Here is a 16,612-nt window from a genome sequence, read left to right as displayed (position 1 = left end):
TTGTAATAGTGCATTGGGCTCACTACTAGAAAGGAAACCTAACATCCATTAGCCAGTTTGGCTTATATTCAACTCTGCAACTCCATACCCCCAGCAATGTGATTGGCTCTTAAATGCCTTTTAGGCAATTAGAGATGGGCAATAAAAGCTGACCTGGCCAGTGATGCCCTCATCCCATTAAGGAATAAAAGAAGTAATAGCTAGAAAGACATTGGAACACATGGCAAGTCAGTCAGGTTCATATCAGAAACACTGTGCTGCTTCATAGCTGGAAATCGAGACACAGGAAGACCGTGTTTGCAATTAGAACTGCAGAGAAAGGTAACGCTAAAACCAGTGGATGGAGAGGACATGTTTTTCTTAGCTTTATTTTAAAAGGTGCAAGTTTACTTTGTTCACTGAACAGCTGTGTGGTCACTTTCTGCATGTTGAAGCAACTTTAATAATTTGGATCAAACTTAAAATCACTGAAATGATTTTCAGTCTTCATACTGAAAGGTTGGAAAAAAAATGGGGAGGATGCAAATCACTTCTGATCACAAGAGTATCCTATTTTTACACCCCAATTTATACTATTAGACAATAGGCAATAACAGGACAATTGTAGGAAAATGTTTAGGACATTAGGAAACTTGGAATATGAAAGCATTAACCCATTTTATTTTGACTGGCACAAAACCTCAGTTAAACTCAGATGATGAAATGAACATCATATGATAATATCCATTCATTTGTAATAACAGCAGTAAGTAAAGTAATCCTTGAAGAGAGTTATTTTCTCACTTGCATATTTTAGCCCTGGTGAAAGTCAAAGCAGTGCATCTGGCTTTTCTACTCTGACATTAAGAAATTTATCTCAAAGACAGTGCTGCCTTATGCTATGACAGGAACAGAACAATTCTCTAAGATTTAAGATGCTTAGCAGAGGTCTAATGGTGTAAACAGTCAAGCAGGAAGAATGTTTTACTGACCATGAACTGTTTGGCAAAGACGTTATAACTTCTGGATATGCTATTACCAGAAGTATTGAGGCCAGACGAGCTAGGAATTTGCAATGGTGTATGCAAGACCTTTTGGCAACAGAGGCAGATGGGCTTTTGGTCTAAATAAAGCTTTTGTAGCAATAATCCAAATATTCAATGCAAGCTACATTTCCTATCTGTAATCCTTTGGGTTTTGCTAGTAAGCATATGGTTGCTTCTGTCTGTGAAATATCACTGTTTAAAAGAAAATTCAACTAACAAAATGAAACAAAAAGAGACTGTTTGATATACAGTCTTGTTTGCTACAGGCAACAACTCAACTGAAGGCAGCTTAACTGGTGAAATGTGGTGGACTTTAAACACTTCCCCTCATATTAATGTTCTAATGATGACTACGTTTATGACATGTCTGAGTTGTAAACAAATGGCTGCATTGGCTTGTCCGGGTTTTGTGTCTAGTGACATGTTTATGGCATGCCCCAGAGTGTATTAATCCTTTGAATGTAAACTCATTACGTAGGTAGAACTTTTGTGTGGCTGCAGTTTTTAAAAAGGCCTGTGGAAGCTACTTAAATTAATACTGTACTCGTTTGCCTTTGCTGTTTGTTACAGGCAGGCTGTGGCTGGAAATCTCTTTGACCAAATGGAATAATATCAGTTAGACACACCCCTTTAATGAAAACAATATCTACAGCATCATAGATATGTAAAGACACAACAACTTTGTGTTTTTTTTATCTCAAACAGTAGGCGACACTACTAAGATCATATTTGTTACCAGTCTCTAGCTGCACAGTGTGAGAGATGGCGGGCTTTCTCCTTAAAACAACTGCAATGCTTGTTCTGATGGATCTCCCACAGTAAGTGTTATGCAGAGAATTCCAGGCTTTTGACGAAGTGACAATGAAAGAAACAACACAATCTATTTAAGTTAGGATGCCGAGACTTAAAGACCAAGTTAACCCTGGTGATACTCCTGTGTCATAGCTGCTCTTGCCCCTCTTATTGATGGAGTAACAAAAGTAAATGTAGCAAGTTGCTGTTATACATCCCATACATAACACACACAGTAGACACAATACAGTAAAGCTAGAAGGTGGAACTTTTTTTCTATTCATTTGTGGGATGTGGGCGTTACTGGCTGGCCAGCATTTCTTGTCTATCCCAAGTTGCCCTTGAGACATTTAGTTCTCTGAATGAGGGCAGACCCAGCCCATAGGACCAGAGTCTCCACCACAAGTTGGGCAAGGAGACAAGTCCTAAATCCTACCTTCAACAGAACCAGGGATCGAATCCCTGCTGTTGGCACAAATCTGATCCACACTAGCTGTCTGGCTAACTGAGCCAACCACTCTCCCACTGAATCTGAATGCTGTGCCAACATACACTATCACAGACAAGTTGTAGTCCAGACTAATGGATTGTGATGGTGGCAGCTCCAATTCCCATTCCATCACATGGCTGACTAGGAATCTCTCCTACTGTTACCTTGTGTAATTGGTAGGTGCTGGAAAGATCTCCAGATTGGTGCTCAGTCCATTTGGCTAGGTTATGAACACACTTTCCTTTGCTATCAAATCCTGGAGGAGCTTAAACCAGAGTTTCTGGTTTAGAGGCAGGGATGCTACCCACTGTACACAAGACCAGGAGGGTGAATACCAAATTCAGCAGTAGATGTCAACAAAGCAGATTGCCTTATCCTGGATATTGTTGAGCATTCCATCACACTCTCTTAATTTGTCTCTTAAATGATGGAAAGGATTTGACAGACAGGGAGGTGAACCATTCAAGGCACAGTACCCAGCTTTGGGTCTGTTCTTGTACCCAAAATGCCATGTTTCTGGGGTTATTGGTGATGCCAGGATATTGCTGTGGAATACCCGGTAAGTGTTATACCTAAATTAACTCTTAATTATCTACTTGTACAGATTTTCTGCTGGAGGAGATTTGTGTTCCATATGTACCTTCTGGAGATTTGTAGGTAAATTTAATTTGTTAGTCAAAAATTTAAACTCCGTTTGGAGTACATGCAGAAAACCATAGTTTCTGGCTAATAGGTGGTGCTGAGTCAACATTTATGATGCAGTGAAACCATCACAAGAAGGAATGGCTCATTAAAACACCTTAAATTTAATACTTACTGTTAGTTGCAAGGTAATTGACAACATTGTGCTACGCTATAGATAAGGCTGTGGTGTTATTCTTTTAGATGAAGAGACAGGTTGCTCTCTGTGAATGCATTAGAGAATATAATAGAAATGATTTGGAACTAAGTGACTGAGAACATGCTAGCATGAGAAAATCTTTCAAAAGGAACATAACAGCATTTCTCTTTACCAAGTAAATTGGCAAAACACGACAAAGTGTTGCCTCTCATTATCTTGTATCTTGACTTTCAGACAAGTAAACTCTTTGGAGACAACCTTCCACTTCTTTCATTGTTTTACCTTTAATATCTGTAACCTAGTTAAAATTTGGGACCATTTTCTTGTGTAGGATAAATAGAATCATAGAATCCCCACAGTTTGGAATCAGGCCATTTGGCCCATCGAGTCCCGACCAACCCTCTGAACAGTATCCCATCCACCTCCCACCCTATCACATTAACCCTGCATTTCCCATGACTAATCGACCCAGCCTGCACATCTCCGGACACTATGGGCAATTTAGCATGGCCAATCCACCTAATCTGCACATCTTTAGACTGAGGGAGGCAACCAGAGCACTTGGAGGAAACCCACACAGACACGGGGAGAATGTACAAACTCCACACAGTCGCTCGATGCTGGAACCAAACCAGGTCCCTGGTGCTGTGAGGCAGGAATGCTGACCACTGAGCCATTATGCCACCCCCCCAAATTAGAAACCGATGACTAATGGTGGTTTAACCTGAGGGTCAACACAAGTCAGACAAGGGACAAGGTAGAGAAGGTAAAACCTTCATAGTGACCTCAGCTGGTGTGGGCATTGCACCCACACTTGGCATCATTATGCATTGAAAACCAGCCATCCAGACAATTGAGCTAACCGACCCCATATGATGCATCAATCATATAAACACCAGTAGAAAATTTTAAATATCAGTTATGCTTCAACAGGGTCACAAGTTGGACACTTTTTTTGCCCTTTTATGAGCTCCTTTTGTTAATCTAGCATCTTCAATCCTCATAAGCAAAACTGATGGATAGAAGGTGGAGGCATGATTTCGTGAGAGAAGAGCCACATTATTTAAACATCTTGAGTGAACTTCAAAGGTAAAGGTAAAGAGTGTGATGGAAATGAAAGAGTTGAGCTGAAGATCCCTCCCTGCTTCAGGATCAATATTAATCTCTCTTTCTTTCTTTCTTGCTTTCCTCTCTTTATCCCTGCATGCAGTTGACCCACACAATTGCGCCTGAAGATATTATCTTTGAAAATTACATTAGTGGATGTTGTGTTGCCAGTTCAATTAATTTTTTCATCTTCATATAGTGTGTGGGTGTGTTTTTGGCCCACCTGATGGATGAGATTAAAGGTAAAGCACTGTCTATGATTAAACCAGTGAATTAGATGTTTAGTTGATTTTTTTTTTTTGAAGATGTCCTTTAGTTGTCCATTCGGTGCTAACTTTTAAAAAGAAACATTTTTTCAAAGATTGAAACTTTTTTTTTTAAAAAGGTTATGCAATTGATAGGGTTGTGTTGTATATGATGAGTCATTCTTCATAGCACTGAAACTGCCAAGGGCCCAGAATTTCTTGAGCACGTTAAGACTATTTTAAGAAGCACTGGCCCAGATTTTCTGATAGGTAGGTAATCATTGTTCCAGTATAGATGAGAATTGCACAGGGGGACCCAATGAAATTCCCATTGCAGCACACTCTGAAGGAATTGCTTGGGAAATTGAAAATTCCACTGAGCAATTCCCCTGTGCTTGGACCTGTCCAAATTCTCAAATTTAAATGGAGACTGAGTTTTCTGCTGAAGTAAATAGTCACTCAGAAAAATTTAGTCTATAAAATACAATGTCAAACTCCCGAGTAATTATTCAATCGTCCCATCCCAACTTACTTCACACACACTCAACCAGGCCTGTCCCATAGTGCTTACAGTCCCCAGCTCCTAATCAGACACATCCCTCCCTCTGCCCCCACCCGGAGACCCGACACTGGACCTAGCTCAAACTCTTCACTTACCTGACCCTGTTGTATCCTGGTACCCTATTCATTGGGCACCCTATGCCTACCTACCTGGCCCCCTATCCTCCTAGCATGCCAATCTCGCACTTGCCTTATGTACTTTACTATTTGACAGCAGTTGCAAAGGTGGCTGCCTGTAATCCCAGACCTCTACATTTCAGAAGACAGCGACTAACTACTGTGAAAAATGGGTTGTAATTTGATTTCTCCTGACTGTTCTGCACTGTGAGGAACCCAGCAGAACGGAAGTGCAGCTCTGCAGTTCACTGTAAATTGACATTTTGTATCATGGAATAGCTCACTGAATGTTTCTAAAATGTCAAAGTTTTCAACGTCCTTGGGGTTTACTTGCATTTATTTCATTTGTTCTCTGTAACGTTTTCCTGTAAAATAACCTGCAGAGAAGAAATATTGCCTACACACGGGCATTACTTGAGAACAAAATTAAGGGCTCTTTACCAAAGTGTGTGCCAAAAGGATTATCTGCACAAAGATATAAATGGCTATGAACAATTTGCCATTACAGAAACATGGCTGCAGGGTGACCAAGACTTAGAATTAAATGTTCAAGATATTCATCTTTTAGGAAAGATAGGCAGAAAGGAAAGGGAGGTGACGTTACTCTGCTTATAAGAGATGGGATCAGTACATTAGTTAGGAAGGATCTCAGATGAGAAGAACAAAGCAATAGAATCTTCTGGGACGGAGAAAGCTGGGAACTGTATTGCATTTGTTCTGGTGCAATCATTTTACCGGAGTGCCTCCAACATCTTTTTCCTCACCTAAGGAATCCCCTCACTGAGTGACAGGGCCCTCAGCTATGTCTGATTCATTTCATACATGTCTGTACTTGCTCTTTTCCTTCCTTGCCAGAATAATGAAACGGTTCCCCTTGTCCTCACTTTCAACCCCACCAGTCTCTATATCCAAAAAGGATCATTCTCTACCATTACCGACTCATCCAGCAGAATGCCATCACCAAACACATCTTCACCATCTACAAAAAAATCTGAATTGACAATGAAGTCTGCCATACCTTGATACTAATGTATAAAATAATCTGATCAAAACATCAGTTCTCAGAATATTCAAAAGCTACTGACGTTTGCCCATTCCTCAGAAAATCTGGCCCGATGTTGCAATCTCAAGCAGACTTACCTCCACAACATCCCAGTCCACTACTCCATCACTCTTAAAACTTCCTCTTCCCTTAGGCATCTTCCTGTGTAATTGCAGTAGGGGTAATGTTTGCCATTTACCTCCTCCTTCCTCACTGTCCAAGGCCCCAAACACACCTTTCAGCTGAAGCAGCATTTCACTCACTGTTTTCAATTTGGTCTACAGTATTCACTGCTCCAGAATTGTCATGCAGTTTGTACTAGCGTGTGTCCAGTCAAGAATACGGTAATAACTCTTATAATGAAGGAACAGATTCTTGGTGCAAATCATCATATCACTTTTTTTTCAATTCTTTTGGAGGAATCATATTTGTTGGAATATTCTTGAGTTTTGTACTTGAAATTCTCAGATGCTGCAGCCAGAAAGCTGCATTGCTACGCAGGAGCAGCACCCAGCCCTGCAATCAACAGCTTTAGTTATTCCGGACAGCCACTGATAACAATAAGTGTCTTAATTGCATGCATGTCTACATCTATTCAATTAACCAATTTGACAGTTGATTCAACACCCATAAGCTCATAGAATATCGGCGTTCTGCTTTAGTTGCCTAGATCCTTTATTAGGCCTCATTTGAAGTATTGCTTAACTGTTTGGGCACAAAACCTCAGGAGGAACATATGTGTTGGAATGTTAATGCAGGTTCATCCATTGACATTGGGGCTTAAATGGTGAGATTTTGAGTTGACACAACAAAAAGAAAATTGCTGGAAAAGCTCAGCAGGTCTAGCAGCATCTGTGAAGGATAAAACAGAGTGAACGTTTCGGGTCCGGTGACCCTTCCTCAGAACCTCAGATTTTGAGTTGGGCTGCTTAAGACTGTATTCATTCCAGTTTGGAAGTACAGACCGTCTATCGAGTGGAGTTAAATATATTAAAATGGTGAATGAGTTTGATTACAAAGGAACTATTTCCTCTGGTGGGAGAATTAATAAAAATGCTTTATAAAATCAGAATTTGATCACTTAAGAGTAAGCATCTGGAGTATTTTTACTCAAAATATTATCATTTCAATTGAATTTAATTTTCCAAAACTGAAATTGATGGATTAGGCTTTTGTTGGGTACAGAAAGATTTTCACTGAAGGTGTACAAATGAAGTAGCAGACATCAGCAATGATCTAACAGTATATCTAGCAACTCCTCCTCTTATGCTTAATAGACTGGCCTAGTTCTCACTGTCAATTGCAGGAAGATGCATTCACTCTTGTGCAAAGATATAGTCCATCCAACATCAAACCTGAGACTGCATTTATCTGTAGGCTAAATCCTAGGTAGAAATTATAGTTGTCCATGGAAATGCACATTAGCTATCTCAGAATGGGGCCACAAACTAACAAAAGCCCCACCTCAAGGTCACACAACAGGAAGCAAACCAGTACAATGACTTAAATGCACAGAATTTTGATCTAATCAAACCTCAGGAACAAATGTCACATTATATTGATCCTAGTACGATACATTTCTAATAACTATGCTCAATTCCTGTGCATAAAATGAATTTGGACAAATTCATCCCAATTTTTACTACCAATTAAATTACATTTATGTTAACGTCACTCAGAAGGCAGTATTGTCCAGTGTCAGAGTGAATTGGGAACTGTTAATTTGAAGTTCAAGGCCAAGATGTTTTGTTTATTGTAGAATTAAAAAAAAACTTACTGCTCCTTCCTGACCGAGGCAATTCCTGTGTGCGATATGCTTAGTTGTGACAATGGTTGCTAAAACTGGGGAAGTATTTCATTACCTCACTGAAATAATAAAAATCATTTATTAACATTGTGGGATCATGCTGATTTGCAGCTGGGCAATACAAAACAAATTTAGTTAGGATATAAAATTACATCCTTGATCTTGTTAAAATTGTGAAAGAGGAACAATTAATAGAGATTTGTGTTCAAATGCTGCAGGGTTAGGTTAGTCTATTGATAGTAAAGTAGAAAAGAATTGTAAAATATTGAGAGTGCAATAATATTTAATTATCAGGCATTGAGTGTGCAATTTAATATTCTGGAGATTGTACTTGATCAACTTTTTACTTTAATAAGCAGCATATATTGCTTTTAGCTGAGGAGATAATATTCTACATGTTGACCAATGAAGTATATGAATAATGTTAAATAGGAAGATATTTGCACCTCATTGGATGTGCATTTCTGTCTTCATGGAATACTGGCTTGAACACCTATTGCTACATGCCAAATCATTGTTTTCCATTGAGAATAGAGGCTCAGACATTCTGCGGCTAACAAAATGTGTGAATTATTGCTCCGATGTAACTTTCCTATCCACTGCAATGGACGGCACCATCAGACCAGATGGGTCGAAAGGGAAAATAATAGATTCTGGGGCCGACCTCATGAGAACATGGATCACTAAACAGCACATAACAAAGGGGGAATGTAACTAGAGATAACACCGTGTGGAACTGGAGGAACACAGCAGGCCAGGCACCATCAGAGGAGCAGGAAAGTTGACATTTTGGGTCAGAAGAAGGGTCCCGACCCGGAACATCAACTTTCTTGCTCCTCTGATGCTGCCTGGCCTACTGTGTTATCTCTGACTCCAGCATCTGCAGTTCTGACTGTTCTGCGTGAGTGCAATTAGATCTGTGTCTCACATTGTTTTAGCTGAGAGTGAGAGGCAGACAGCTTGTCATGATGGGATGCACAGAACAGTCCAAGAGGATAGTCATATTGATGTGTGTCTCCATGCTACTGCAATCTCACACTTGAAGCATGTGACAGCAGTTTACACGACAAACACACTACATGTTCTTCAAGCAAATAGCCACGTGCGAAAGTCCAAGGGAAGAAATACTTAATTTGGTGAATGGAGATTGTAGTCAGTTAGGAGGTACTGCCACAGTCCGTCAAGGGGTTGACTGTGGTCAGTCAGGTCCTTGGTCCTACCAGAGTTCTAGAATCCATGTATTTGCAGTTTGGATCACAGTCAAATCTACAAGTCAAGTGGAAGAAGTTCAGGGATTACAGACAGGTCTGTCAGGGGGCGAAGAAGACATCAGTGCAGGATTTGGGCTGGTTTTAACCTGTAATGTGAGAAAGGGACTGTTAAGTAAGGTAGAAGTGGATAGAAGTGCCAATAAAGGACATGCACGAGCAGGAGGTGGTGGTGAGGTGTCTCTAATGACTGAGTAGAAAATGAAGATGGTAGGTAGGGTTAGTAGTTTTGGAGGTTGATATGGATGAGAGCTGTTAAGAAGCCATGATGCATATAATACTGAGAGTTGTAGACTATGAGCCTTGGTAAATTGTGTATGCAGTTGCAGAGTTTGAGTAGTGGTTCCCCTGTAAGTGTTAGATCAGAGAGAGGATGGTGGCACTTATCCTCGGAGGGCAGAAGGTAATTTACTTCTTTCTTCAATGCCAAAAGTGCCGCTTCACATGGGATGCTGCACTGCCCAAGGTTGCAGTTTGGCTGGCTTGGACTGGTGGCATGGCCTTCTATGGTAGTCAGCTGGAAAAAGGAGCACCTTTTTCTCCATTACATAGTCCACCAGCTTCCACAATCCCTGTCAGCAAAATCAAGAGAGGGTTTTCCTTTCCTCTTGTGCTAAATGTTCATGCAGCAATGTGAAGGCCAGTTCTGGGCTTGCAGCATCTGAAGTTGTGCAGCTGGGCTGTAAACATGGTGCCGTAGTGTGAATGCAGGAAAGCCCCAACAGTGGCAACACTTCCGCCACTCTGGCTATGCAATTCTCTAAGAAAGGCACCCAAGAGCCTAGGAGCATCATTCATGAAGCAAAATGTGGAAGACAACATGTAAAAAGTTACTCCGAGCTCTGGCGAACTGGCATCTCACTCAACAAAACACTAACTGAGAAAGGTAAACTTCAGCTCACTGAGCAGGACACGTTGCTTATGCTTGCTTTGCCCCAGCAGTGGTGGCACTCTTACCTTCTCAGGAAACACATTCCAGCCTCAGTCCAGAGACCCAAACCCTAATTAACACTGACATTTCAGGGCAGCAGTGAGAGTCAGCAAATTGGCTGTTGTTTTTTTCCCAACACTCAAAGTATCAATAAAATTGAAGCATTTTTTGAAATGTCCTGAGGTTGTAAAAGGCTTTATGTTCATTCAAAGAATTTTTGGACTTTTTCCTAAACTACAACCTTTCATGAAGATCCACTTTGTACCATCAGTGATTTTGCAATTAGATTTCTACATTACGGTCCACTTTCTCCGGTAATTATGTCTGTTAGGTATTGTGACGACCTAAATTCCTCCAGCAAGTGAAACGAATGCTCTGTAAAGAGAGACAACATTCATTCATTAAATGGTTATCTTTGGCAGTTTCCTCTTGTGAAGTGTGTTCAAGTTATTGTGACACATTTTCCAGTACCCATGATAACAAAACAGAAATTACAGGGTAAAAACTGAAAGAACTGCAGATGCTGTAAAACAGAAACAAAACCAGAAAATGCTGGAAAAGCTCAGGAGATCTGGCAGCATCTGTAAAGAGAAATCAGAGTTAACGTTTCGGGCCCAGTGACCCTTCCTCCGAACTGATGGTAGCTAGGAAAATGTCTGTTTTAATACAGAACAGTGTTGAGGGGAGATGGTAAGGAGTAAACAATAGGTGGGGATAGAGCCCAAAGAGGGGGAAGAACAGTTGGACAGATAAAGGAGTGGATAACGATCTGGCTAGGAGGGTGAATAGCTGTTAATGGAGACTATTTGTAGCTAACAATGTGTTGTGTGTAATAGTAGACTATGTGCTAACAAGGCCTGGTGTGTGGGGTGTGGGGACTAGAACATAGGAGAATTCAAGCCCTAAAGTTGTTGAACTCAATACTGAGTCCAGAAAACTGCAGCATGCCCAAGCAGAAAATGAGGTGTTGTTCATTCAGCTAATGCTAAGTTTCACTGGAGCACTGCAGCCAACCTGAGATAGAGATATTGGCCAGGGAACAGGGTGGTGTGTTGAAGTGACAGAAACTGGAAGATCAGGGTCATTTTTGCGAGCAGAGTGTAGGTGTTCTGCGACAGGGTCATCCAGTCTACGCTTCGTTTCCCCAACATAGAGGAGACCACCCTGCGTGCAGCAAATGCAGTAGACTAGATTGTGGGAAGTGCAGGTGAAGTGCTGCTTCACCTGGAAGGTATGTTTGGGCCCTTGGATACTGAGAAGGGAGGAGGTAAATGGGCAGGTATTACACCTTTGACAATTGCAGGGGTAAGTGCCATGGGGCTGTGGGGGGAATTGTTGGGAGTAAACAGAGAGTGGACCAGGGTGTCACGGAGGCAACTGTCCTTGCAGAAGGCAGATAAGGGATGGGATGGGATGGGAGGGGAGGGGAATGTGGCTGCTGGTGGCATCTCGCTGGAGGTGGTGGAAATGGTTGTTCATGATTTTCTGGATGTGAATGCTGGTGGAATGGTAAGGACAAGGGAGAACCCTATTGCTGCTGCAGGAGGGAAGACAAGTGGTAACAACCGAAGTGCGAGAGATCTGTCGGGCCCGTTTTGAGGGGTCTGTCAACAACGGGTGCCGGGAAATCCTCGGTTGAGGAAGAAGGTGGACATTTCGAAGTTGGCATTATCGGAACATATGTGAAGGAGATGAAGGAACTGGGAGAATGAATAAATTACAGGGTTATGGGGATATGGTCGGGTCCGGTTGGGTTGGGTGGGGTTCAGGAGGTCTAATGAGATGCTTATCGGAGGGTTAGTGCGGATCGATGCGCCGAATGGCATCTTTCTGCACTGTAGACCTACTGTGATTCCAAATTCCCAAAATGTGCAATCTGCAGTACAATTTCAGAAAAAGAACACCAATATCTTGAATGGAGAAGTAGGAACTGAAGACTGAAGACATTAGGAAGGATCTAGATGTACTTGCTGGATGAAAGTTTCCTCTCTCTAGAATTGACAGCATATTTTAAGTAGCTTCCTGTGGAAATCAATATAATAAACTACATTTCCCTGAAGAGTTTGGAAAGTCTTCAGAATTGCTTAAATAAAGCTTGTTGGTTCATGAAATGTTGATTTGGTTACATCTCTAGAGTAATAGAGACAACTGAGTTATTCAGGAAAAACTGGGCAATAGGCAGAAAAGTCAAGAAAAGATATTCTACAATCAGAAATCACCCTTTAACAACCCAGAAAACTTTTTTCCCCCAACAGGAAAGCTTAAAGTAAAAGATAACCAAAAGATTGATTAAAAACAAAAACGTGTAAAATGAAAAGAATGCACAACAAAGAAAAAGAAAGCTTTCAGTTGCATATACAACAAATACAGCCTACTTAAAAAGGTACTTCGGCTAAAAGATACATATCCAACTTTAGGTCTACCTAGACTGCTGCATAATATTTACACAAAATTAAGCAGGCCTCCTCAGGAAAAAAAAAACTTGGCGTGGCTTGCTTTGTTTTCCATGCCTCTTGCCAAATGTCTTTTGCTTTTTTGTTTTGATCATCAAAATGAATTCTTATCAGCCAAAGAGGCAAGATGTTATTGGTTTAGACGTTATGATTAGTTATATGTAACAGGCCAAAACAGGAATTCTCTCGAGAAGACCATATCCACAAATCATTAAGCCATATTTCTATTGAAACTGATTCTTGAGTAATATTGAATGCCGAAAAAATGCCTATTTATATTTCTAAAGGTAATTTTTGAATTAACTTATGATTCATAATTGAATTATGTGAATTAATAGGATTGGCAACAAAGCACTAATATTTCAGATACTAGCAAGCTATTACTAAATTAATAATAGGATTAAACTGTAGTATGCACAACAATCAGTCTATAGTATTTTATGCAAATTTTCATAATTGTTTGTGGCATGTGTTCAATTTGTGGGAACAGACTGCTCCATTAGTTTATAGATTCAGTCTAATTCAAAATTCATCCCAGCAATGCGTTTTATAAAGCAGATAGAGTTTGTTTCTGTCTTCCTTTTGAAGTGGTTGTTAACCATATCCAAGTAAAGCTGAAAGAACAGATGCAGTCTTGTTTGTCATTGATCAAGGGTAATGATTTGAGGTCAATAGGATATGACTAATGTGGATAAATATAAATTACAGCTTTAACTACGAGGACAGAAGGCTTTGCAGCCTAATCATGGCTATAATAATGTTCAGGTATAGTCAAGTATAATTTAAATAGAAGAAATAAATATTTAACAGTTAGAAATTGCTGAACTATACGACTTCGCTACGAAGCAAATATTTTTAAAGCTTTAACTTCTGCTCGGTAGTTTTAAATGAGACCTGGAAACTCACGTAAAGCATCTGGAGAAGACAAAAATCATCTGTTTTCTTTGCCGCAACACAGTGCTGCCCCCAAGCTGCTGTTGATGCTTTCCGCTTCAGTGAATGTACCACAATCCGCAGCCTTTTGATAGGCGTCTCAGTTAGCCAGTTAAATTCCTGACCCAGCTTTCTGCTTGCATCTGTGAGGAGGGTGGGTGCTATCCATTCATCCTTTATGCTTTTGCCTTTGCGTAGTTCAGTGCAGGCAATCCCCACTAAAGTCCAAAAAGTTATTTTAGTAAGTACTGAAGACAAAATATTATCTCAGCTCAAAAGAAAACAAAACGCTGCTGGGATTATATTGCAGTTTGTTTCTGGGATCTGTATCTGGAGTGAGACTAAATCAGGGTCGGAAAGTATTTTGGGAAGATGTCTGACATATCAGTTAATGACCAATTGGAGGGAATTATATCAGATTTTGAAGGTTTGTGACTCTATTCTAATTGATAGCTGCTTTATCTTGTGATTTATACATTGAACATACGGAAAGCAAATGTGATTTGCAAGGCAGTATAAGGCATGTAATGTCTTTGTGCTTTGTTTAACTCTCCTTTAAATGTAATTGTTAACTGGCAATTTATGTAGCTTGTTTACCTCTAAGTAGAATAACGATCGGAATTTAAATATAAAATCAAACTTCTTCGTTTTGTTTGCAATGTTAAATATGATGGATAATTGTAGATCTCTTATTTAAACTATGAACTCAAAGTGTGTTTAGAACTGGAGGCTCAGCTTGAGGTCTCTGCAAAATGCATCAAACGAAAGGGCTAATGCTATTTAATCCTCCGAGCAGCATTCTTGTCTGTCATGCCTTAGTATTCTGTTCTTGCTCTGAAATTTTTCGTCCAAACACCAGCTGCCCCGCAGGATACTAAGTTAACATATCATTGTTGTATGTGGCCTTTTGGTTCCTTTCTTTATAACGTACCGAGCAAAATTAGTTGAAAGCGCAAGATTTGAGGGAGGTTATCCGATTCTGAAAGTGCTGCGTTTCCTTCAGCAAATAAGGATAGGGAATCCTCCAGCTCACTACGATTCAAAGCTTGTTTATTTAACTAAACTTGAAAGCAGCCGAACTTTGTCAAAACGGTATTAACATTTTGCGCGTCTTTGCGATCGTGTAATCCAGAGTAAAAGCTTCAGGGAATCAACACGAGCTGGAAACTTGATAAAACATTAGAGTAAGTAGAGGTGGGTGAAATAGCCGCGTTGTTGATGGATTGTGCTCCCTTAGCATATTGATTCTATTGTAGGAAACATAGAAACTAGTCTTCTGTGGTACTTTAAACGATCATACGTCATCATTGACCTTTTTGAGGAGGCACAGATACAGTAACAGAGCAGGAACTTACATAGTCAGGATACAGAGGCTGAGGGCTGAATCTGTACTTTATACTTCAACAAAAGTAACAACTGAAAGATTTAATAAGTTACTGTACTTCACTATTGATGGCCTTGGCATAGTGGCAAGGACGTTTGTTGGCTGTATGCCTTCAAAATGAAACTTGCCAATTGCCACTTAGCAACTTGAGTGATTAGATAGTTTTGACACTTAATATCCAAGTCTATGTGCGTACATGTATACAATTGTATGTTCTTAATTACATTGTTAAAATGAACAATGAACTTTTAAATTGCCATGCATTGCATCAGGCAGGCTCAGTCCTGGTTTAATATTTCAACTGCTGGCTTGCACCTCTGACGTTGCTGCATTTTAATGTTTGGGTGATCTGGGCTGTTCTAAAGAACAGAACTGAGTGGATCTGGGCTCATTTGCAAGCACAGTATATTTGGTTAGATCAACTAATTCTGAGAATGTGCACCTTGATTGGACTACCATCGAAGAATTGGAAGAGAGATGAAATTTTAAGGAGGACTCTGAGTAAGTTTTCTTTTAATCTATCGTTGGAGTATAACATCAGGGTTGTAGGTCAGATATGTTTTTGTATTGATCATCCTGTTTTCCATTGAAACTGGTGTACTGCACATTAGGGAAGGATAGCTCATGTCTGTTGAGTTTGTATGTGACTTTAGTTGTACATGGATGTAACTGCCCCTGAAATATCTTATCGAGCCATTTGATTGTATCAAGAAACTACTTAGTTCCTGAGGACATCACATTCTTGGAGCAACTGAAGATGAAAATAAATGACCGCCATATTAGTAACACCCAAAATTCAAATGTTGTCCATACTTGAAGTTTTTTAAATTTCGAGGGCATTGCTGGTGAGGCTAGCGTTAATTGCCCATCCCTAATTGTCCAGAGGACAGTTGACAGTCAGTTGTCCTCGTTTTTCAAGGACCGTAACTTCTCCCCCCTCAGTGGTCGAGAACGCCCTCAACCGTGTCTCCCACATCTCCCGCAACTCATCCCTCACACCCCGTCCACGCAATAAGAACCAAAAAAGAATCCCCCTCGTCCTCACGTACCACCCCACCAACCTCCGGATCCAACGCATCATCCTCCGACACTTGTGCCATCTGCAATCTGACCCCACCACCAAAGACATCTTTCCCTCCCCACCCCTATCTGCTTTCCAGAGGGACCACTGTCACCGTGACTTCCTTGTCCGCTCCACACTCCCCTCCAGCTCCACCACACCCGGCACTTTTCCCTGCAACCGCAGGAAGTGCTACACCTGCCCCCACACCACCTCCCCCAACCCCATCCCAGGCCCCAAGAAGACTTTCCACATCAAGCAGATGTTCACCTGCACATCTGCCAATGTGGTATACTGCATCCGCTGTACCCGGTGTGGCTTCCTCTACATCGGGGAAACCAAGCGGAGGCTCGGGGACCGCTTTGCAGAACACCTACGCTCGGTTCGCAATAAACAACTGCACCTCCCAGTCGCGAACCATTTCAGCTCCCCCTCCCGTTCCTCAGACGACATGTCCATCCTGGGCCTCCTGCAGTGCCACAACGATGTCACCCGAAGGTTGCAGGAACAGCAACTCATATTCCGCTTGGGAACCCTGCAGCCCAATGGTATCAAT

General features: G+C 40.9%; 1 protein-coding gene across 5 annotated transcripts in view; it reads left to right on the top strand.

Moving 5' to 3' along the window:
• The first annotated feature begins 12,929 nt into the window (after window positions 1-12,929).
• Window positions 12,930-16,612, top strand: part of LOC109920333 (septin-9-like) — a 745,967-nt gene continuing 742,284 nt past the window's right edge. For 2 of the 5 annotated variants that reach the window (XM_048610642.1, XM_048610637.1), the window contains exon 1: window positions 13,941-14,039. In XM_048610642.1, the coding sequence (XP_048466599.1) occupies window positions 13,985-14,039 (55 nt within the window). In that variant the 5' untranslated portion in view covers window positions 13,941-13,984. Of the gene's footprint in view, window positions 12,967-13,940; window positions 14,040-15,359; window positions 15,498-16,612 lie in introns of those variants that run through there. The other 3 variants (XM_048610641.1, XM_048610640.1, XM_048610636.1) reach the window with 3 other exon arrangements.

Source organism: Rhincodon typus, chromosome 23 (assembly GCF_021869965.1).
Source record: "Rhincodon typus isolate 14 chromosome 23, sRhiTyp1.1, whole genome shotgun sequence".
Classification (NCBI taxonomy): Eukaryota; Metazoa; Chordata; class Chondrichthyes; order Orectolobiformes; family Rhincodontidae; genus Rhincodon; species Rhincodon typus.
The sequence above is the reverse complement of the archived record's forward strand: the minus strand, read 5'-3'. Positions and strand labels throughout refer to the sequence as shown.